The sequence below is a fragment of the Stenella coeruleoalba genome, assembly GCF_951394435.1.
Source record: "Stenella coeruleoalba genome assembly, chromosome: 12".
Taxonomy (NCBI): Eukaryota; Metazoa; Chordata; class Mammalia; order Artiodactyla; family Delphinidae; genus Stenella; species Stenella coeruleoalba.
This window is the reverse complement of record NC_137158.1, coordinates 73,571,611-73,594,350: the sequence shown is the minus strand read 5'-3', so window position 1 is coordinate 73,594,350 and position 22,740 is coordinate 73,571,611. Positions and strand designations below refer to the sequence as shown.

Genomic DNA, 22,740 nt, shown 5'->3' with positions numbered 1-22,740 from the left:
CCTAGTATTTCTTACAGGGACCACATCAACATCTTGCACACACAGTCTTCCGAACTGAATTTCTCACACCGTAAAAGAAGAGCAGTAGGCTATGCAACGTCATCTGAACAACGGTAAAATGATCACAGTACGTTAATTGTGTCTAAATGGCAGCATGTGAACTTATGGTAAAAAAAAAAAAAATGTTTGAATCTTTGAAATATATATCAAAGTACACTAGTGTCTAATGAACTCTGAATTGTGTTCCATGTGCCCCAAGGGCTGTGCAAGTCAGTGCCCTGAACACCACAAATATTTACTAGCTAGTTTATGTAAATAAACTGTTGAAGGGGCATAACTTTAGAAAATTCAAATACAAAAAGTGCAGTGGAGTAGCTAATTAACATTATTTTCCAAGTTCCTCCTTAGCTACGCTGAATGTAAAAACACATAGAAATTTCAAAATGCAAATGTTTTAACCTCTTGTAGAATGTCTTATAAAACAGAATTAGACAGCCACCTGAAACATTATAATAATTCTTTAGTAACATGAAAGCATTAAATACCTATGGGTTTTTTTAGACTCTGACTGACAGTGGGAGAAACACATGCCTGATGCCCTGAAGGACCATTCTTATCATGGTCATTACAGAAGGTCTAACTCTTAATGTTTCTTTTATATAGCAATCAAATAAATTTTAGATACTTGAGCTGATCATAAGTTAAAGGAGGGAGATCCTTCATTTTTCTTCAAGTGTTTTGTCTCTGGCTAAAAGGAAGCCCATCCAGACACTGGTAGCCAAGGATGTATGTTGCCCTGCCAAGAGCAGACCAACAAGCTTCCCTGTTACTTCATCATCTGTCAAAGGATGCCCACCTTTGTGTGCAGAATCTAATAAAGTTTGGAGAACGTCATCAATTTTTTCTTTCTGTGTTTCTGGATTGCCTTATAGGAAATATCATTGATGTCTTGATGAGCTCCATCCTAAAATTAGGCAAAGGCAGCCAGCCTGGCAACAGACAGACTCCATGGCTAAAACCTCCATCCAACCTGCATACAGCTGTGCCACCTTTTCATAGAGTTGACTTCTGATTTCCTTTCCATGTAAACAATGGCTAGCTGTTAAAATTATCAGCTCAGAAACAGCATCAAACAAATTGGTTTCTCCCCAACTTTGAAAGTATTCCTTTGTTTCCTTTTTGATTATAGAAACGTGCTACCTGAAGTTGACTATGTTAAGGACATTTTTAACATTTTCTTCTGCCCCAGGAAAACTGGGTTAGATACACCCTATGCAACTCCCTTTCCAAACACAGATGGTGTCAGATGCCTGCAGACATCTTCTGCATTTAGATCTGCAAATTTACAATTATAAACAGCAATGCAGCAGCATGACTCACCAGAACGTCAGTAAACATCTTGCCTACCATGGTAAAATTAATACAGGTCCGTGTTTCTCATATGCATTTTCTAGGAATTCAGCTGGACTTTTTTCAAGCGCTATGGCATGCTCAAGGAATGGCACTGGAGAGACGTCTGGTGGATTTTTTGCCCTAGCTGGCAGCTGGACGGGGTGGCCGAAGGCACGGTGGAGCAGGGAGACCAGACTGAGGGTGAAGGGCAGGCATAGGTGGTCACCAGGCACTGCTTCAGTCCCCCAGAGACGCTGGAGGCAAGATCACCTCTGCTCCTCCGAACCAACAGAGCGAGAGAAGCTGGCAGATGGGCATCTGGTGGAGGCCTTGGTCCTCAGGTCTCCTACTACAGGTCCCACCTCCCACTCCCCTCAAGCACTTTTTTTTTTCCAGCATTGTCTCAGCAACAAATCAAACTTTTTTTTTTAACTATTGAGGTTTAGAGTCAGGTATACTGAACTAAAGTATGTCTGGCACTGTTTCAAGGTTTCAGACCTTCAAGATTCTGCTTAATGTTAAAGTCATAACTCATTCAATGATTCCTTAGTGACTTGAAAGTTCTAAACCTGCCTAATTTATGACTTGTCTACACCATCCCGAACCAAGTATTCAAAGTCAGAATCCAAGAATTAATCAGCCAGTTGGTTGGGCGACAACAAAGCAGGAGATCTCTTAAGAATTGCTATCTTGCTATCACAAACACTACTCCGGTGTCCTAAAGGTTAATTAGGCTTCTTTCAGTGCTTAATTTAACTCAGAGCAAAAAAATATGACACAATAAACTGTAATATCTACTCAGAAATGAAAGTAAGCAAAAGTTTAAGGTTTACACATAAAGCCTGACTTTTAGGTTAGTCAAAGTTTAGTTTGTTGAAGGCGTCTTACAGAACTAATGCTTATAATGGTTGCATTTACTTTTTCTTTGGTGGTTATTTAGTAATTTATCATTATCAATCTTATCAGTATATTCCCATACCCTTTGATGTCCCTGTTCTAGTCTGTTTGAGCTGCTATAACCAACCACTATAGACCGGGTGGCTTATGAACAACAGAAATTTCTCACAGTTCTGGAGGCTGGGAAGTCCAAGATCAAGGTGCTGGCAGATCTAGTGTCTGGTGAGGACCCACTTCCTGGTTCACAGACAGCATGTGTCCTCACGCAGCGGAGGAGGGTTAAGGAGCTCACTGGGGCCTCTTGTACATGGTCACTCACCCCCTTCATAAGGGCTCCACCCTCATGACCTAATCACTTCCCAAGGGCCTCACCTCCAAATAACATGACTTGGGCATTAGGATTTAATATATGAATTGGCGGGGAGGGGCGGGGGGTTGGGGTGGAGGCATTCAGTCTGTAGCAATCCCCCAACATATGTCAATGTCAGGAGGTCAAGTGCTCACAAATGAAAACCACACACCTGCACTCTTACCCTAGCAAGCGCTTCTTCGATGCTGATCATCTTTTCCTTGACCATCATCATCAGCTGAATCCGTTCCTCGTCGCTCATCGTTATCTCGCTGGCAACATAACCCACATCTTCTCCTGGAGATCGAAGAAGAAAAACAATAGGAACAGGTGAAGAAGAAAATAAAAAAGATAAAACAGGATGCCAGTCTTGAAGGCTTGTCATCTAGAACTAGAGAAGGACGTAACTCAGGCGCACCGTCTAGCGCTGTTACTGATGGAGCCACAGGACCAGGAATGGGCTGCTTTGTAGGAAGCCAGTGCGCCTATCTCGCTTGGAAAAAAGCTTCAAGAACAAATGGATGTTACCATGGAAACAAATCCTTCAAAATGATCAGAGCTTTTGTGATGGAGGGTCTAGTGGAGGAGTTTTGGAAAAAGGCTGACAGGGCGTCTGGAGTGACAGGTGAGGCAGAGAACTAATTTAAAGACCCGGCTAGAGGGCTTCCCTGGTGGCGCAGTGGGTGGGAGTCTGCCTGCCGATGCAGGGGATGCGGGTTCGTGCCCCGGTCCGGGAGGATCCCACATGCCGCGGAGCGGCTGGGCCCGTGAGCCATGGCCGCTAAGCCTGCGCGTCCAGAGCCTGTGCTCCGCAACGAGAGAGGCCACAACAGTGAGAGGCCCGCGTACCGCAAAAAAAAAAAAAAAAAAGACCCGGCTAGAGCGAACGAGCACTCCAAGGCTCCTTCGGCTGAAGGTTCTCTGCGTCCTTCCATTTCAAACACGAACAAGATGTTTTTGCAGAGGAGGGAGAGGAAACCCTCTTTCACAGCAGAGAACTTGAAGGTCACAGCGTCTGCTGCAGGACAAAACCTTCATCCTGGTGGAAGCCTAGATCCCTACTAATCAATTTGACTGCTGTTCCTCAGGGGACACGTGTAAATAAATATAATCTCAGGTGTGAAACATCTGGAGATCATTAGAAGGAAGGTACTATCTATGCATGTATCTGAAAGTATCACTCTCATAAATGTTTCCAAACCGTGAGGGGAACTCAACTTCTAGCTCAAAACTGAAGGCAGGGGGCTTCCCTGGTGGCGCAGTGGTTGAGAGCCCGCCTGCCGATGCAGGGGACACGGGTTCGTGCCCCGGTCCGGAAAGATCCCACATGCTGCGGAGCGGCTGGGTCCGTGAGCCATGGCCGCTGAGTCTGCGCGTCTGGAGCCTGTGCTCCGCAACGGGAGAGGCCACAACAGTGAGAGGCCCGCGTACCGCAAAAAAAAAAAAAACACAAAAAAACTGAAGGCAGGCAGAACTGCAGAGGGAAAGAGAATCCCTCAGTTAGGATCCTTTGAAAGTGTTTTCTTGAAAAGCGAAACGGCCATCACGTCTCACGTAGGTGAGCCACGTCAGCGTACGTGCCTTTGATCAGCGTGTGGGGAGAGTGTGTCGGTGAAGGTGGGCCGTCATGAGCAGCCAGAGTTCTCACCCTCCATCCTTCTCCACCCTGTTGTTCCCATCCACACCTTACAGGAATCAGTGCCACCAGGATGCTCGGCTCTAGCTTCATTTGCCCGTGGTACAGACGGATGGACTGAATGAGTCTGGCTGCAGACTTGTGGGAACCCATTTCTCAGGACCTACCTTGGAATTTATGTTCCCTTGTGTTTCCTTATCTCACTTCCTTTTTGTAATCAATCAGCCCAGAACACCACTCAAGTGCCCTTTGCCACTCAGCCCCTTGTGCGGGAAGAGTAATGGTGTGAGCCAGGGGAGGGGAGAGCCTGCAGCTTTGATGCATTTTACTATCTGCCTCGCCTCCAGTGGTGGAGGCGAGTGGTGGAGAGAGTTGCCTGGGTTTAAAAAGAAATGAACGTTGAGCCGGTAAACTGTTGGCTTCCTCCCTCCATCCCCTTCTCTCTCTTTCGCCTTTTCTTTCTTTCTAAATAAGACTTTGTTAGAATCCAAGGTTTACTTTGAATCATAAGTGATGCTGGGTGTGTCTCAAAATGAAAAACTGGGAATGCTTAAGAATAACTCTCTCACAGCAGCACAACTTAAATAAGCCCACTGATGGCTGCCAAGGAACCCAGGTGTGCCACTGACACACGCTGTGTCCATGTTCCTCATTTCCGTGTGTAGGAATAACTGGAGAAGCGTTCTGCACAGGCTAGGACACCAAGATTTTGTAAAAGAAAATAAGTCGTGTCAGTGGTGAGCAACTAAAAATGTTCATCTAATGATAACCTTATCCAGCCAGACTGGAATCTGGAAGTAGCTTCGTTTCCCCTCCCTGTCTGAATACTGGAGAAACATAAATTATACAACTGGGCCTCAAAGGGATGACATATTTACTTACTATATAAACAACAACAAAAGACACAGCTAAGAGGAGGCAGGACTGCCTTCACAAAGCAGCCCGGGCAAATTCCCATGATGTCAGCCCATTAGACAGAGTTTCCAAGGGTAACAACCCCATAACTGTCCCTGACACAGAAAAGCATCAGCAGTTCAGATGATTGCAAAGGCCCCAAGCGGCAGGGCAGGGGGGAGGGTCCAAAACTCACAAATGCTAAGACTTTCTGGACCTTTTTAGGGTCCATCTTGGCCAGTAAAGATCTCCCTGAGGTTGATGTGATTGAGAAAAGGAAAGATTTGGTCTTTGCTGTCACATCTATAAAAGAAAGGACTGCGAACTCTTTCCATTTTGATTTCTTTGATTTAAAAAAAGAAAAAAAAACAACCCACTGGGATGAAGTCTGAAAGTAATGATAGGAATGTCAGAAAGGCTGCACGGCGTATGGGCACATGCAATGACTTATTCTAACTTACAGCATCCATTTAGATTAGCAGCCCAGGCTTCTTAACATTTTAGAGCTAGAAGGACCTACTGTCTGCTAGCTGTGTTACAGTACCTTTTGAAGTCTGTCTCATTATTCCTTTCTGATTCTTTCGGAAGTTCTGCCAGAAATACTTATTTTTCTTCTTCCAATCTCCTTTTCCTTTAAAAAAAGAAAAAAAAAAGGCACAAGCAATAAATTCATTAATAACAAAAGTAGTCTCTTCCTTACAACTCAAAGCTTGTAAGAATACTTTGATTTCACGAAAAGACAGTTTTTCTCTTTCAGTTTGTGAAAAGACTTAGAAATGCCTATAAAGTTGTTTAAAAGAAATGCAAATTTCCTAAGAGCAAGAAATGGTACAGTAGGGTTAAGATGAGAAATAAAGAAACATCAAAAGAGCAGGCAAGGGCTTCCCTGGTGGCACAGTGGTGGAGAGTCCGCCTGCCGATGCAGGGGACACAGGTTCGTGCCCCAGTCCGGGAAGATCCCACATGCCGCGGAGCGGCTGGGCCCGTGAGCCATGGCCGCTGAGCCTGCGCGGCCGGAGCCTGTGCTCCACAACGGGAGAGGCCACAACAGTGAGAGGCCCGCGTACCGCGAAAAAAAAAAAAAATGAAGAAGCAGCAGCCCTATCTGCTCTCGTGGACGGGGCACACCCAAAGCTGCGGCTTCGTCACCGTTTGGTGTCTGGTTGCTCCACGGCCACTGGAAACAGGGTCCAGCGGAGTGATGCGCTGTTGGTTTCCGCAGTCTAGACGGGCGGTGCCAGGCAGTGTGGCACAAAACAGACCCGTGGAAAGCCCGCGCAAGGGGCTCCCAGGCTAAGGGCGTTATTTGTCAAAGTGGGATGCCCTCGTTACATTCTGACAATCCCCAAGACTCTGAGAAGGAAACTGGAGTCCACTAGCCTGAGGCTGCCTCTGTACCAGAATGTGGAAGGTGCCTGCTGCCTCTGGGCTAAACACAACAGCAAATATCGGCCATGAAAAGGTCAAAGTGAAGTAGGATTATCACTACTTGAATCTTTATCACAAGCAATCTGGGAATAGAATGTATTTCTTGTAAGCTATACTCTCCCCTTCTCCCATTTTAATGTTTCTGAAATGGAGGTGCAGCTTAAGAGCTAACATTTATCCCGCACTTAGCATATCCAGGCACTTTGTATCTAATGGCATATCTCATTTAATACTCACTCACAATGAACGTATGATGTATCCTTGTTTCCATTTGTGGATGAGAAAACCGAGGCTTAGAGAGGCAAGTGACTTGCCCAAGGTCATAACTAGTAAAGTTGGTAGTCATGATTCAAATCCAAATCAAAGCTTGATTTGAGCACTTACGCACCTAATCATGATGACTCTGCCAGGCCTTCTTAGACCCAAACAGAAGAAATGTTACAAAATCAAGAGTGGATTTTATAACACCTTAATTGTGCATAATCTTTCATTCAAAAGTTCCAAACAGAAGGATTTATCCTAAGGACATGATCAGGGATAGGCTCAAGGATTTTCAGTGGTAGCATCGTTTCTCTGTGATAGAGAAACAACTGCCAACAACTTCCATGCCCAGCAGAGCAGAGACTGGTTGATTCAATTATGGCACATCCAATAAGACAGAATATTACGCAGACTTAAGAATTTTACTGTAAAAAATACTCAGTCATGCAGGAACATGCTCAGGATACATTCAATTGTACAATACGAGTCATATTATGCTTTTTTGAAACCCACACAAATTCAGAAAAAGAGAGGAAAGCTACACATCAAGATCTTAACAATGTTTATTTCTGGGTGGAAGGATTCTTTGTGGTTTTTGTATGTTCACACACTTATGTGTTCCGCCAAGTATTAAAAGAAAATAATTAATTAAAAATGGTTAAACCAAGAAAAGTGGTACTGACCTACAGAGCTGTCTTCCGAGTGTGACTTATGAAGAGGATTCCTACAAAAGAAAAACAAGTGTGATTACCAGGGAGCTTACCTTCATGTGAGGACTGAAAACCCTCCTAACTAGTGGTACCCAGCATCCATCAACTGAGGAGAGCCAGGGAAATTTCTAGAGAATGTTTATCAATGGCCTTCCCCAGCCATCTGCTGCCTTTCTAGAAAGCGGCTGAGGGCCATTTGTCAACACTAATTAAACGCTCACTCCAGGGCAAGACCTGTATGAAATGAAGGGAATGGACTTCACTGGCTGATGGCTGAAGCGCCTTCCATTTCTGTGAATCATTACTTACATGTCAAGTTACTGCCACTGAGAAGTCTCTCATGTAAGTGGGAAAGAGAAGGTAAATAAAAATAAGAATATAGACCTGGCAGATGAGTCAAGTGGTCACCTGGAGGACGAATAAGGGGGATGCAGGGGTTTGTGGACATCGAGCAACAGGAGATTGGATGCCCCAAGGAGGGGGGCAGCTAGGATGCAGCTCCTCTGGTCCCTTGCTGCCACCTGGCAAGTGCACTACGTGTTTCTCTAGATCTTCCAATTTCAAAGAGAAGTCAGAAGTCTGCATTTCTTTTACAAGAGCTCCACATTTTTAAGGATGGCAAATAATTCAGTATTTCTAAAAATGTGTTCAAGTTCATTAACACATGTCTGGGCATCAGATTCGGCCCACACCCTCCCCGACCCTAGCTGCCAGTGGGTGACTGTGGATACAGATGAACTCAAATAACCTGAAAAGTAAGCCCAGCCCCAAACGCAGGCGACCAAGCCTTTCTCCAGAATATACATAGACAGATAGCAACGTAAAGGAAGAAGGCAGGGAAACCAAAGAAAGTGAAAATTGGTTCTCTCAAAAGGGGAAGAGCAGGGCTTCCCTGGTGGCGCAGTGGTTGAGAGTCCGCCTGCCGATGCAGGGGACACGGGTTCGTGCCCCGGTCCGGGAAGATCCCACGTGCCGCGGAGCGGCTGGGTCCGTGAGCCATGGCCACTGAGCCTGCGCGTCCGGAGCCTGTGCTCCGCAACGGGAGAGGCCACGATAGTGAGAGACCCGCGTACCGCAAGAAGAAAAAAAAAGGGGGGGGAAAGAGCAGAGGCGGAGCATTAATCTTCCTCTAGGTGGGTCCAGAGCCGAGAGAGCAAGTTCAGCGTCCCTGAGCTTGCTGACCAGGAAAACCAGGAAGAAGGAACCTGCATCGGAACAGAAGCAGGGACGCTCAGGGGGTTTACACCTGAACCTTCACTGCTCGTACATCCACCCGGATGGAGGGTGGAGGTGGCATCTGGCGAGACACTCTTTAGTTTGAGAAAGCATGGGAGGCCAGAGTTCCACTGAAACAATCAGAAAGAGAAGCAGAACGTCCCATCACTTAGCAGTGATTTTCTGCCTACCTGGCGGGTAAAAAGGACCTCTAGAACTTAAGGTGACAGGAGAGGGGCAGGGGGCTTCCTCTCATGCAGAGTCACCTATGATAAGCCATCTCTCTTTGGAACAGCTGCATCGACGCTGGCTGACTGCCGGCTGCCGTCTGAAGACTTGAGCCCTGTAAGCACCTTCAGACCCCACGTCTGCGAGAAGAGAATTGTTTCTGACTAGCACCAAAGCCTGACAGACCTCTACTGTCCATGAGGGGACAGAGTAAGAGCAAAGAACAGAAAACTGGGGAAAGGACTCGGATGCTGAAGAGCTAGACTTGAGGCCTAGTTTCTTGCCCTTTCTACCACGCTGCCCGCGCAGAAAACGTAGGGAAAGTCTACCTCGTCGGCACATTTTGCCACATTTAGCTTCTAGGATATACTCTCCTCCCTCCAATCCACACACAAAAAAAGAAAATCCCTAAACATATACTTACTTGAAAGGCTTCTATGAAATAGCTATTTCAGTTTCCTTCGTTCGGAAAAAACGTGTTGATGCTATTGTAAGGTACATGGACAATCATGAAGAAGTGGGATGTACAATGGAGGGAGGGTGACAAAACATGAACAAAGTACCGGCAAAGAAGGAGAAGTAACAGCAGAAGGAGGAGGGGGGAGGGAGGAGGGGGGAGGGGGGAGGGGACATGAGGTGGGGGAGGGGACATGAGGTGGGGGAGGGGAGAGGGCCAGGAAGGAGGAGGAGGATGAAGAGAAGGAACAAAGGGCTTCCCTGGTGGCGCAGTGGTTGAGAGTCCGCCTGCTGATTCAGGGGACGCGGGTTCGCGCCCCGGTCTGGGAATATCCCACATGCCGCGGAGCGGCTGGGTCCGTGAGCCATGGCCGCTGGGAGAGGCCACAACGGTGAGAGGCCCGCGTACCGCAAAAAAAAAAAAAAAGAGAGAGAAGGAACCAAAACACAAGCCAGGAAGGTGCTCAAGGCCACAGAAGTAGGAGCAAGGCAAATACCAGCAGACAGCTGAGTAGAGTTGGCTAGTTGACTGGGGATTAAGGCAGGAAATCCTTCGAAAATAATATTTATGCTAAGGTTTGAATACTTAAATTTTGTTTTTTAAATTTTACTCTGTTGCATTTGTAGCTCAAAGTCATGGTAATACGCCTCAGCCCACCCTACTTCAACTGGCCATGATCTACCAGCGCCACCACCAAGCTTTCTGTAGATGCCCTCTGATGGCAAAGGAAGTGGCACATTTATTTTTATACTCACACTAAGGACCTAACCGCTTACAACCAACTATATCAACTATCCCTAGCTCTTGATAAACTACTTACCTGTGTAATAAACTAAAAATATGTATATGTCTTTCACTTTTTCTAAAAGAAATATTTTCAAGGGAAAATGGTCTAAAGAAATAGTACTTTTCTTCAGTCCTTTGTTGATTTAGAATAATAACTTCATCGAGTTGTAAGGAATTCTGCCCATTGTTTAATCCAATCCCAATTTTGCAGAAAACCATGGTCTCCAGAAATTACAGAAGTGGTGCACGTTTCCCTGATTGGTTACAGACCAGCAAGGAGCTGTACTGAGGGATCGCTAGACCGGCTGTCTTTCCAAAATACACCGGACTCTCCCTATCTGCATGAAGTGTATATAAAATTGCCTGTCTCAGTACGATTCTTCAAAAATCCAAAGGCTCATTTCTAAGTTTTCAACCCATTTTTCACTTGTTCCGCCCAATGGGAATATCTAATACTGTAAAAACACTCCAAAATTCATACTACAGAAAAGTTATGTTCTCACTATTACATAGTTACCACAAAATATAATTGTATTTTACTCTATAAAAAGCTGGCTTACAACTTTTTCATTATTTTTATCTACCTTCTTCAAATTATCATGTGTTTTGAATATTTACCCTTGGGTTTGCATATTTTAATCTATTTGTTAAGTAAGAGGTGCTTCTCCTAGTCACCATTTGCATTTCCCCCAGAATGCCAGCAGATGGCACTGTAGCTTCTTTATTCAACTTGCTTATGGTAGCCAGTGGGGATTTTGTATTTAAAATTTCACCAGTTCACAATCTAGATACTGGTCAAAGATAGCAAGCCAATGTTTCATAAGCACGAGGCCCAACTCATCAATTTACAAAGGGGGTAAAATGATGCCATATCAAGTTTAATTTGGATGCAGTGAATTTTCCCTGCCAACAGCTGGCAGAGCAACAATACAAAATGCCATCTCCTTTCTCCTTGAGACTGATTATAAAATTCATCCAGCAGGAACAAAAATCAATGGTGTCACCAAATTCCAAATTCGGATGGCAGCAGGTGGAAGGGGTCATTTACTTAACTCCTGGTGGAAGAAATTAATGCTCAGAAGTCAGCTCTAAAGAGGCCTCCTCAGGCTTCCCTCGTGGCGCCGTGGTTGAGAATCCGCCTGCCAATGCATGGGACTTGGGTTCAAGCCCTGGTCCGGGAAGATCCCACATGCCGCAGAGCCACTAAGCCCGTGTGCCACAACTACTGAGCCTGTGCTCTAGAGCCCACGAGCCACAACTACTGAAGCCTGCACGTCTAGAGGCCACGCACCATAACGAAGAGTAGCCCCGTTCGCTGCAACTAGAGAAAGCCCGCACGCAGCACTGAAGACCCAATGCAGCCAAAAATAAATAAGTAAAATAAATAAATTTATAAAAACAAAACAAAGAGGCCTCCTCGTAATACATCCTTCCAGCCAGATACTGCAGACGAAAATGGCAGCCTATTTCTAGCCATCACTTTCACTGTTAACAGGGTAAAAAGGATGGGGATTTCCATGCAGATTTCAACGACTGGGAAGCAATAATCAATATTCGGTTGCACTTTGAGAATCTATTAAAGCATTTAATAGTTTTGCATTTAAAGTCTCTGAACTCAATCTTAGTACCTTTTCATCAATAACTACTACTATTAGACCCCAAAACTGCATAAGTGTAAACTTTCCTCAAGACCCCTAAAACTACTCTAGTCCTCCCTGAAGGTCAAATTCATTTCAGAAAATTATAAGGAATACATGAATTAGATCAAAAAATCAATTTAAGGGCTTCCTTGGTGGCAGAGTGGTTGAGAGTCCACCTGCTGATGCAGGGGACAGGGGTTCGTGCCCCGGTCCGGGAAGATCCCACATGCCGCGGAGCGGCTGGGCCCGTGAGCCATGGCTGCTGAGCCTGCGCGTCCCGAGCCTGTGCTCCACAACGGGAGAGGCCACAACAGTGAGAGGCCCGTGTACCGCAAAAAAAAAAAAAAAAAAAAAAAAAAAAAAATCAATTTAAGGGACAGCATCCCCAGAACTGAACCAATTCTTTTCATCCTACACTCCAGTCTTTAGCAAATTCTTTGTTAAATTGCTTCCTTCCTTCATTTTCACTCATTCATTTATTCATTGCTTCTTTCATTCAATAAATATTTATCAAGCTCTCACTCTGAGTCTGGCATCCCTGCGGCACTGAGATCATAGCAGTAAATAAAAGATGGGTAAGATCCCCGTTCCCTTGCAGCTAGGATGGGGGTGCAGATCAAGAAGTAGGGAGAATTCTAGAAAGGATGGACAGAGAAGCCCTCTCTGAAGAGGTGACAGGTGAGCAGATACCTCAATGATAAGCTGGCATGACATCCACTCCCTCCACTGGGGAAGACTGGTAGGGAAAGAAAGGAGGAAGTAAGAGGTCTACTTTGGCCACGTTCAGTTTGAGGTGTTTGTTGAACATCCCTGCAGAGATAGTAGTGAGATAGTTGGATATGCGAGTCTAAGTTCAGGGGACTCATTGAGGACTGGAGTTAAGAATTTGGAAGTCACTTGGATATTTAAAGCCAGGAGACCAACGGAAACTGAACAGAAGCTGAGGCTGAGCTCAAGGGCAATTCAATTTTTATGGAAAAGAAGGGGAAACAGGCAATGGCACTTCTGGGGAGGGGCCAGTGGAGAGAAGGAAAACCAGGGAAGTACACTTTTACCTTTCTGGCTAGAATAATACTAAAATCAATTTAACACAGATGATACTGCTGCCTCAGACGCCATACAGGGTAAATTCTAGGTTGCTCTATTTTTCCATTGAATCTATTGCTTCACAGCAGAGATCCACATAAGACCAGAATGAAAGAGGAAACTAACAAAGGTCAAAACGAAATTCTTCACGTTTGTATATAGGAGTCCACCTTGCCTAAGGACACAGAGGTGGTCAGAGACTTAACTGTGGGTCTGAAGCCAAAGCTTCACCCACTTCACTGGACATATTGCTTCTCATTTACATGAAAGAAAATCACATCACATGATACACTACCCTGGTTCTTGGGTAAGTTCCTGGCATGACACTCAGAAGGATTTGTGAGGAGAGAGCATGTTTTCAAGCCCAAATGTGAACATGGCCAATGGGTTTATAAGACCTAAGTATTTCAAAAACACTTTTCAGGATTCGGTTGTGTTACTACTGCATGGTCCTCTTGTCTGCTTGTCGAAGGAAAGGAAGCCACATCATTTGGCTCAAACCCATTTTTCTTCTTCTAGTTACAGATAAATCGCCTAAGGTACCTCCAGGCAGAGACAGCTCTATCTCGCTGTTACATACTTAGGCTGACACACCAGAAAGGTATAACAAATGCCCACGCATAAAGGAATTCCTAAAATAGACTTTGTGTTTTTGTTCCGATGGACTGTCCAGAAACTTCATTATAACCAAACAAAAAACAAAAGAAAAACTGTTCTAACCTCATTTCTAAGAAAGGACCATATGTTACATGTTACTGGAAAATGTATACTTAAGAGGTTTTAAAGGTTCCTTTATCGTCAGTCTCCGGAAATACACTAACATACATTATTAGTTTATTTCCTGCTGGATTTTGAATCAGAGCTTTTGCTGTGTCTGGGTCTTTGACTGCATCATCCCCTGGCCTGCCAAGGCAGTCCCCAAAGCCAGCAGCAATTTTCCTCAAGATGCAGAAAAAGGACTGAGGCATCTGTGTTATTGAATTATACGTGCACGGGGGAGGGAGAAGAAGGTAAATGGGTTGAGGGTCTTTTTAGTAGTTAATATTCTCTTTTGCTTTATTCTTTTTTTTTTTTTTTCTCGTTTTGGCCGTACCACGTGGTTTGTGAGATCTTACTTCCCTGACCCGGGAATCGAACCTGGTCCCCAGCAGTGAAAGCACTAAGTCCTAACCACTGGACTGCCAGGGAATTCCCTTCTTTTGCTTTATACCTTTACCTAAATATAACAAACTACTCACATTTATATTTTTCATATTTAGTGACAAATCATTTTGTGTAAAATAGGTAATTCCTTAATTTGACATTTCTTATTATCCTTTGGGTAGCAAAGATATTTTTCATATAGGAGCATTTCTTCTCTATTTAATAGGAATAAACATGAAACAAAATTCAGCTCACACTATCCACTGTCTGCCATGAAAATTTAAGGGTCACCCTTCCCCCAGCCATGGGGTAAGGGCTGGGATAAGGCATCCGACATGGAGGGTCCCCAGTGCTGGGCGCTCACTCGTGGGGTTGGGGGGTTGCAGGGAGCGAGTGCCTCCTTAAATTCCGTGCCCTCCGTTATCTCTTGCTTTACCCTTGATGGGGCCCTTCCCAGCCAATAACCATTATATTTCATACACACAATGGAAATTAGCTTGCCAATTTACTGGCCGGGATGGAAGGTAACTCTCTTGCCAAGCGGCTGTTTTATTGTTAGAACTCCCTGAATATTCAGTACCGATGACAACGCTGGCGACATGCTGTCACCCTGGTGAACACACTCTCCACACGGGCTTTTTCTTTCGTTTCACAGTCTATTCCTGGCCTGTACTTTCTGGCTTTTTGTTGCAAGGTCACCTTCCTAAGTGATCAAGACAGAAACCAAATCCAAGGCCGTGGCCGACACTGCACAGGCTCAGTGCTCACACGCTCAGGAGTCAGGCCCACCCGTGACGGCACTGCCGCAAACCTAAGCCGTATTTTCCCTTTTTATGTGCAGTAAAACTGTGGTGTAAAAACTGTACCTCCCTTGGTGGGTTGTTAGGAGAATTACAGGAGACAGTGAATATAAAGAGCTTAGGGCAGTGCCTGGCACTTGGTGAGGTCCCAGTAAATGTGACCTCTTGTAACTACTCCCCAGAGCTGCCTCAAACGCACGAACATGCTTGGTCTTTGGGCAGGATTACACCACCCTCATCCCACTGAGCGCTGCCGCTACTCAGCCCCTATCCTAGACTCCAGCAGTTTCTGAATCCCCAAGGTTCCTCTTTCTTATTTTTCTTACATTAACTTGCCTCAAAAAATTTGGACGGATGTAGTGATTTCTCGTCCTCTTCTCAATCTCACTTCATACAAGCAATTCATGTTTTTCTCGGAATTTAAAAAAAAAGACACAAAAACCATCTAACACAGCATTGTAAATCAACTATACTCCAATAAAAAAATTTTTTTAATTTCATATTTTCCAAAAAATAAAAAGAAATCACAACAATTGAACAAGATTCCAACACACTTTATCCATTTTTTCAGCATAGTATAATTAATATTTGCTTATATCCTACTGACTTCCTTAAGCAGTAAGAACTGTACCAATTTAGATGACTTTGTTCAACACAGTGTATACTAAATAATTCTTCATTTATGTTGAGTAGATTTCCATATGGATACATATCATGGGAAATAATTGGGGCCCATCAATCATGTAATATTAACTTTCCAAAAGAAATGGCAGGGTTTCCAGGTTTAAGAGTGGATATTGTCCCAAAGCAAGAATACCAGGGAATTCCCTGGCAATCCAGCGGTTAGGGCGCCTCGCTTCCACTGCAGGGGACGCAGGTTCGATCCCGGGTTGGGGAACCAAGATCCCACAAGCTGTGCAGTACAGGCCCCGCCCACCCCAAAAGAGAATACCACCTAATCTTTAATTCCAATTTCATGAGGGTCTCTTATCACACAAATCAAATTCTCACACTTGGAAAGTGCTAAAAGAACATTTGAAAAGTTTGAAATTTCTAGCCATGAGTTTTGGCCTCTTCAAATTTTTCTTATTCTACCCTCTGCTTTATAATATCTTTGGTTTTAAAACTGCCATCCTGGGCTTCCCTGGTGGTGCAGTGGTTGGGAGTCCGCCTGCCGATGCAGGGGACATGGGTTCGTGCCCCGGTCCGGGAAGATCCCACATGCCGCGGAGCGGCTGGGCCCCTGAGCCATGGCCGCTGAGCCTGCGCGTCTGGAGCCTGTGCTCCGCAATGGGAGAGGCCACAACAGTGAGAGGCCCGCGTACCGCAGAAGAAACAAAACAAAAAAAACCTGCCATCAGAATCAGTTTAGGTGAGCCTATTCCTTCCATACAAGATGTCTCAAGAGGAGCGTCTTATCCAGAAAAATAGAAAGACTGGGTGTGCAGCTTGCCTTCCAACAACAATCACTTTTGTTATCCCTCAATCCTCTGCTAATTACATTAGGGACGTGGAAGTTCTAGGTATTTGAACAAGATCTCTTCTGCTGCAAAGCATGCCTTTTTTTTTTTTTTTAACACTAACTGTCCTCACGTAGTTAGAATGGACATAGTGATTCCTCTTCCACTTCTCAACTGCACTTTACGAAAGCAGTCCGTGTTTTTCTTAAAATGAAAAAAAATACACGAATGATTGGACATGATGTCAACATAGGGATGCATGGGCAGCTCACTGGCATCTAGACGTGAATGACATTATCTCTAATGTTTCTCTGAGGCCACGACCCAGGAAGCAGCCCAGCACAACGGCTCACGAGGTGGGTTCTGGAGTCCAGTTGCCAGTGTTCAAAGACAGCTCTACCATTTACTAACTAGCAACTCTGGACCAGCCACTTGGTCCCACTGAATCCCAGTTTCAGCCTGTGCAAGATGGGGACAATATTATTACTGATCATATGGGTTTTCTAGAGGTTTCAGTGAACTGTGACTTGCATGGTGTTTAGAACATGCCTGCACGTGATAAGCGCCACCACCAAGAAGCCAGCGATCACGACTGCCGGCCTCTGCTCTCACCCAGCTCTCCTTATGGGGTCAAGTCTCTCATAGTCCTTCTCTAGAACGCACTGAGTTTCTCAACATGGAAGGGGTTGGCTCTCTGGCACCTCGGAGGTGACCAACAAGCTCTCCAGGCCAAGAGCAGGGCTCCACCCCTGTTGAGTCTGCAAATCCTTCACAAAGGTGCATTGAAGGAGATGTGTGTCCTTTCATCCACCAATTGGTAATTTGTGCCGAAAGTTAACGATGCAGGACACTGTCAGAAGCTTGAGTTTCTTGTCTTGAAAGCAGCCGAAAGCCATCTCTCCACAATGGAGGCCCATGGCCTAGTTGCGTCACTGCCACTACTTCACTCCCGCTAAGACCATACGAAGTGCAGAAGTGCAGAGCTCAGCATGCCCACAGATGGGTGCTGGGGGCAGGGCAGGTCCAACCTGGGATCCCAGATGGTCATCCTCCAAGGTTTCCAAAGCCTCTCAGCGCGTCTTCTCTTTTCCATCTGGGCCATATTCTTCACCTGTGGCCTGCTGGGTCTAACCTGTCTAAAACCTGGCTGTGGATGCCAGCTGTGGTGCTCATGGCACTGTGGAAAGTACCGGCAACTATCTCAGCTCCGAGAAGTTATAAATGCCTTCCCAAGTCCTTCAGATTTAGTAACTTATCTTCAGAATATCCACGTGACACAGTGGAGGGTATGTAATATTATCTTTTTATGAAAGTTCATATAAAAAGCCATCAATAACTAATCACTCTCTTAGAAAAACAACCAAGGATGATTTCTTGCTCAGTGTTTCATGTTTGGTACAGATAATGAAGCCCTGCACAGCTGGATGAAGGAGATGCACACAGCACGGTCCATACCTTCAGGAGCATACAAGATAATTCGGTAGATTATACTGACGCACTGCGAGATACGAACGGTTGAGTGAGTGCTCATCACTGGCAAGGCCAGTTGACTTCCGTTCAATATCCATTCTCGTCTTCATTCTTACTGGGAGAACGTTGATTTTGCTTGGGTGGCAGTGTGCCCTGTTAAATTACTCACCCACCCACACTCCCTTGCAGCATGTGGAGGCCAGGTGTCTGGGTTGCCCAAGAAGACATAACTGGAACTTTACAGCAGGGTGTTTCTGGGAAAGCTAGTGTTTTCACGGTGAGAAGAAACGACTCAGTCTTCACACATCTTTTGCCCTTTGCCCTCTCCCTTGGTCCTGCCTGAAACATGGGCAGAATGCCCCAGCAGTTGTCATTTTATTATAAGGAAGAAAGTCACATACTAAGGAAACGGGAGTAGAGGAAATAATTCCTTGGAAGACCTACCTCCAGACTCCTTGCTATATGAAAAAATATGCCCCCCTGTGCCCCAACACTGCAGATTCGGTTGTTAAGGAGTAAAAATGACAAACTTCTATAAAGCATTGGTCTGGGTTCATCAAGCACATTCATATATATCGCATCAGATTTCAGGCTCACAGAGACCCTGAAAAGAACTAGCCCCATTACATAGCTGGAGAGACTGAGGCCTGGAGTACTCATGGAAGTGACTTGTCCCTAAGTCACGGAGCTGGGGCTTAAACTCAGCTCTTCTGACATCCAATGCAATGTCCTTCCCTCTAAAAACCAGATTCACGATACTGTGAGCCCGAAGCCAAAACGCTGTGCATTTACTGGCACTGACAGTGCAATTTAAGCTAGTGACTTGGCCGCAGGAGGCTGTAGCCCCAGGTCAAGCTCTGACTTTCAATGTTTCCTCAACAGGCATACAAATTAAAGCATTAAAAAAAAAAAGAGGTCTTGAACTTCTGTTCATTCTCGTTTTGGTGTAAACAGTAAAAACCAATGCCTTCCTTTAACGACCTCGATGCGAACTTTAATTTTTTTTTTTTGGTTGCGTTGGGTCTTCATTGCTGGGCGCAGGCTTTTCTCTAATTGTGGCGGGCAGGGGCCACTCTTCATTGAGGTGAGCGGGCTTCTCATGGCAGTGGCTTCTCTTGCTGCGGAGCACGGGCTCTAGCAGGCTTCAGCAGTTGTGGCACATGGGCTTCCGTAGTTGTGGCTCACAGGCTCTAGAGCACAGGCTCAGTACTTGTGGCGCACGGGCTTAGTTGCTCCGTGGCATGTGGGATCTTCCCGGACCAGGGCTCGAACCCGTGTCCCCTGCATTGGCAGGCGGATTCTTAACCACTGTGCCACCAGGGAAGTCCCAAATTTTATATTTTATTTAGGTTTTTATTATCTTCAGAATTACTAAATTACTGTCAAAACCAAAATAAAACAAAACAGGATTTTATCACATTATTTTCACCACAAAAGCTAGTTTTTATAAAATGAGAACAAAAAAACCTGTAAGTAGCTTTGTTTACATGTTTAATGGCTGCTGTTTATTCCGTAAATAGAGCACAATTATTCCTTCCTTCTAGTTATTTCCCCTTTAAAATTTACTGCATATGTGTAATAAATATGTGGTCCAAGAAAGGCTTTTCTGCAAGGAAACGTGGCTGAGATTTGAGGCTGGCTGGATCAACACGGAAGCACCTGCCTGCTCCTCTGGAAGGCCGTTTGGTTATCAGTATGCGTGACGCAGGCCCCAGCTCAGGAACGGGTGTGGCAATGGCCCCTGTACCACTCTGCCTGGTACAGGGTGCATATGGGGTAATTTATCCCAGCAGACGCTGGCACAGTAAGGAAAACCGCCCTTTGGTATTCTTCTCAAATTTGCATGGACCAGCAGGGAACGCCAGGCTGCAAAGAGCTGGCCCCTATGCGCCAGAGCCTCAGGATGCGGAGACAGGAGGAAAAGAGGCTCCTTTCAATGACCTCTTCAGTCTGTTTCCATGGCGATGGCTCCGGAAGCGGGTCAGAACTTTCTCAGTGGAAACAAACAGTGGCTCCCATTCACCATCACCCAAGCCACGCCGGCCACACTGGCCGCTGTGCCATCTGGACACAGAGGAACCTGGGGAGGGATGCGGCGTCCAGGGCTGCTGCCAGCCTTTCTTCTGTCAGCTGTTGGGAAGGGAGCAGGGGAGTCAGTGAAGCTGCCTCCGAAGGCCAAAGCTGGAAGAGCCGCGGGCATGCCGGGCCCTTCCTGGCCGCCTGATCACGTGCTGGAGGAACAGGGACCAACCACCTTCTAGGACAGGGGTGTGGGAGCCACCTGCCAGCCCTATGTCTCCTGGCTGGCAGCACAAAGGATCAGGTCCTTTCCACAGTAACCACTGACACAGTCTTTCTTTCTTTCTTTCTTTTTTTTTTTTTTTTGCAGTACGCGGGCCTCTCACTGTTGTGGCCTCTCCCGTTGCAGAGCACAGGCTCCGGACGCGCAGGCTCCGCGGCCATGGCTCACGGGCCCAGCCGCTCCGCGGCACGAACCCGTGTGTCCTGCATCGGCAGGCGGACTCTCAACCACTGCGCCACCAGGGAAGCCCTCTTTTGTTTTTTTTTTCACTTTTAATTCCTTCAAGACACAGCTGATGAAAAACTTTTGGATGTTATAAATACTATGAAAATGGGAACTCAAGCTTTCCTATCTTCTCAGATCTCATTTTTTTAATTGAGGTACAATTGACGTATAACCTTATATTAGTTTCAGGCGTACGACACAGTGATATATTTGTATATATTGTGCAATCATCACCACAGTAAGTCTAGTTAACATCCGCCACCATTCAGATCTCATTTTTAGATCCCCACACATCTCCTTTGTCACAACCTCGTGCCCTCCACATTCAAAGCCATTAAGGGGCTGCCGACTCCTCCCTGAACTTTGTAGTTCTGCTGGCTGGTCTCACTTTCCTCTCAGATTGCTTCACATCCTTCCTCCTTCTGATTCTGTGGCTTTATCTGAAGTGACGCACGAGCACCTGCTAGAGATGATTCGGACACCAGGCAGCACTGCCAGGGACACCATGATGATAACTGACGTCCACCAGCGTCATCTGAGCGGCCCCGGGATCCACTGGTGACTGAGGTGTGGAGAAGAAGCACAAAGCTTCAATCCAACTGACGAGAAACAGGTTTTGGCAGAGTTTGTAAAGCCAAGCTGCTGCTTGAGAACCTCCTGGGAAACTTGTTACAGGCTCCAGAGTTCCACGTTTGGAGAATCCAATTCATTGGGCCTGGGCGGGGCCCGAGGGTCTGTCTTCAACAAGCTCTCCAGCTGACTGTGCCTCGCGGATGTGCTTGGAACCACTGCTGTAACCCGGTAGAAAATGAGAAACGCGTTCCCCATCCTTCCTTCTCCACCCCCTCCTTGTATCCTTCTACTCCACCACCTCCAAAATATGGAAAGCAGTACTGCCCGCGAGGTTTTCAGAAGAGAATACAGAATACACTAAGCTAAAACAAGCAGCCGATATGCTTCAAGCGTTATCCTGACTGTGAGGTTTTATTTGGACAAAGCTTTTAGAGAAGGTCGGGGTGGGGTTGAGCCTTGACTCGGGGAGCTGTGGTGGGTCTGCAGTCCATCACCTTAGCTCAGCTGGACTACGTTTCCCTGATCCCCTCCCCCAACTGGGTCAGCATGGGCCACGTGAGATGTTTCACGTGAGGTGCGCAAAGCAGAAGCGGCGTGGTAGCTGTTTTCTTTCTGGGCTTCAGGGTCAGTGCAGGGCACGAGGCCCTGCTGAGGCCAACACATGTCGTCACGTGTCCCCTGGGTCACCGAGTGGCAGGGCAGCAGCTGGGCTGCAGTGCTCGCATTCCTGCCCAGTCTCCTCCTCGGGGTCTCCGATCCTGGGCCTGTGGCTTGTTTCCCTCCCGGGGAAGGACGCCAGCCCCTCCTGCAGGTTCCTGACATTGGAGCTTGCTGGGCGGTAGTGAAGATGACTGGGTTTCAGCCCACCCTTGCAGGCGGCAATCTGTCCTCTTTCCTCACTTTCCCACATCATTTCTGCCCCAAGTGCCAGTCCTGCGGACTTCAGGCCACATCACCAGACAAAGAGGGAGCAGCCTCCACAGACACGTGAGGTCAAAATGCTATCACGACGTGATCCTAACGTCTGCTTCTCCAACAGAACCCTGACTGACGGGGAATTTATGTGGCTCTCGGCCCCGCCCCTCCCTGCAGGGGTGGGCGGTCCCTCCTCCTCCAGTCCCTAGGCACTGTGCACACAGGGTATCCTATCACTGTGTCTTGTCTTCTTCGGGGTGTCAGAGGACGGCGACCTTTCCTATCCTGTCCATCGTTCCAGGGCCTAGCATATTCGTCCATACAGCCGAAACATGAAACGTGCTTATTCAATGAAACTTCACTAGAGGCCTAGCCCATCCCTCGTCTTCCCTAAGTGCATCCATCCTTGTGTGGTCCTGGTGGTGGAGTCTATGATAAAGGCCTGGCGCTGGCAGATAAACAGATCTGGATTGGAATTCCACCACTGCCTCAACCAGGGTTTGGACTCGTGATCTTGGTGTGTCACTTAGTCTTTCTAAACCTCCGTTTCCTTAACTGCCAGCTACCATCTACATGATAGTTTTGTTAGGAGGATTCCCACACACAAGTTGTAGGTATGGGTCCTCCCTTATTCCTGCTAGGAAAGGAATGCTATTTATTTACTGATAGCCCCCCTTCTCCCCGGCCCCGTGTCCTGGTCACCTCTCCTGCAGGACAGACAATCATCAGTGGCCACCTCTGCGTGCTCAATACCTCCTGCAGGCGCTCGATGCAGCCCAGGCACGTGGACTCAAGCTGGGCTGGGTCAGCTGGAGGCTCCCTCACCAGACGGAGCTCGGGGCCACAGAGTTTTCAGAGGGAAACAGCTGAGGT

At 46.4% G+C, this 22,740-nt stretch overlaps 1 protein-coding gene and 1 pseudogene across 3 annotated transcripts in view; both read right to left on the bottom strand.

Annotated features, from left to right (window-relative positions):
* The window catches only part of SASH1 (SAM and SH3 domain containing 1), a 185,929-nt gene that overhangs the window by 65,484 nt on the left and 97,705 nt on the right, over positions 1-22,740 (bottom strand). The window contains exons 5-7 of one of the 2 annotated variants that reach the window (XM_079939956.1): positions 7,541-7,581; positions 5,713-5,799; positions 2,811-2,935 (exon numbers count right to left, since the gene is read on the bottom strand). In XM_079939956.1, the coding sequence (XP_079796082.1) occupies positions 2,811-2,935; positions 5,713-5,799; positions 7,541-7,581 (253 nt within the window). The remainder of the gene's footprint in view (positions 1-2,810; positions 2,936-5,712; positions 5,800-7,540; positions 7,582-22,740) is intronic. The other variant, XM_079939957.1, reaches the window with a different exon arrangement.
* On the bottom strand, positions 406-2,617 carry LOC307195222 (lanosterol 14-alpha demethylase-like; annotated as a pseudogene). Its single transcript has 2 exons — positions 2,609-2,617; positions 406-1,646 (listed from the first exon to the last, which is right to left on the bottom strand). The product of its transcript is annotated as a lanosterol 14-alpha demethylase-like (transcript).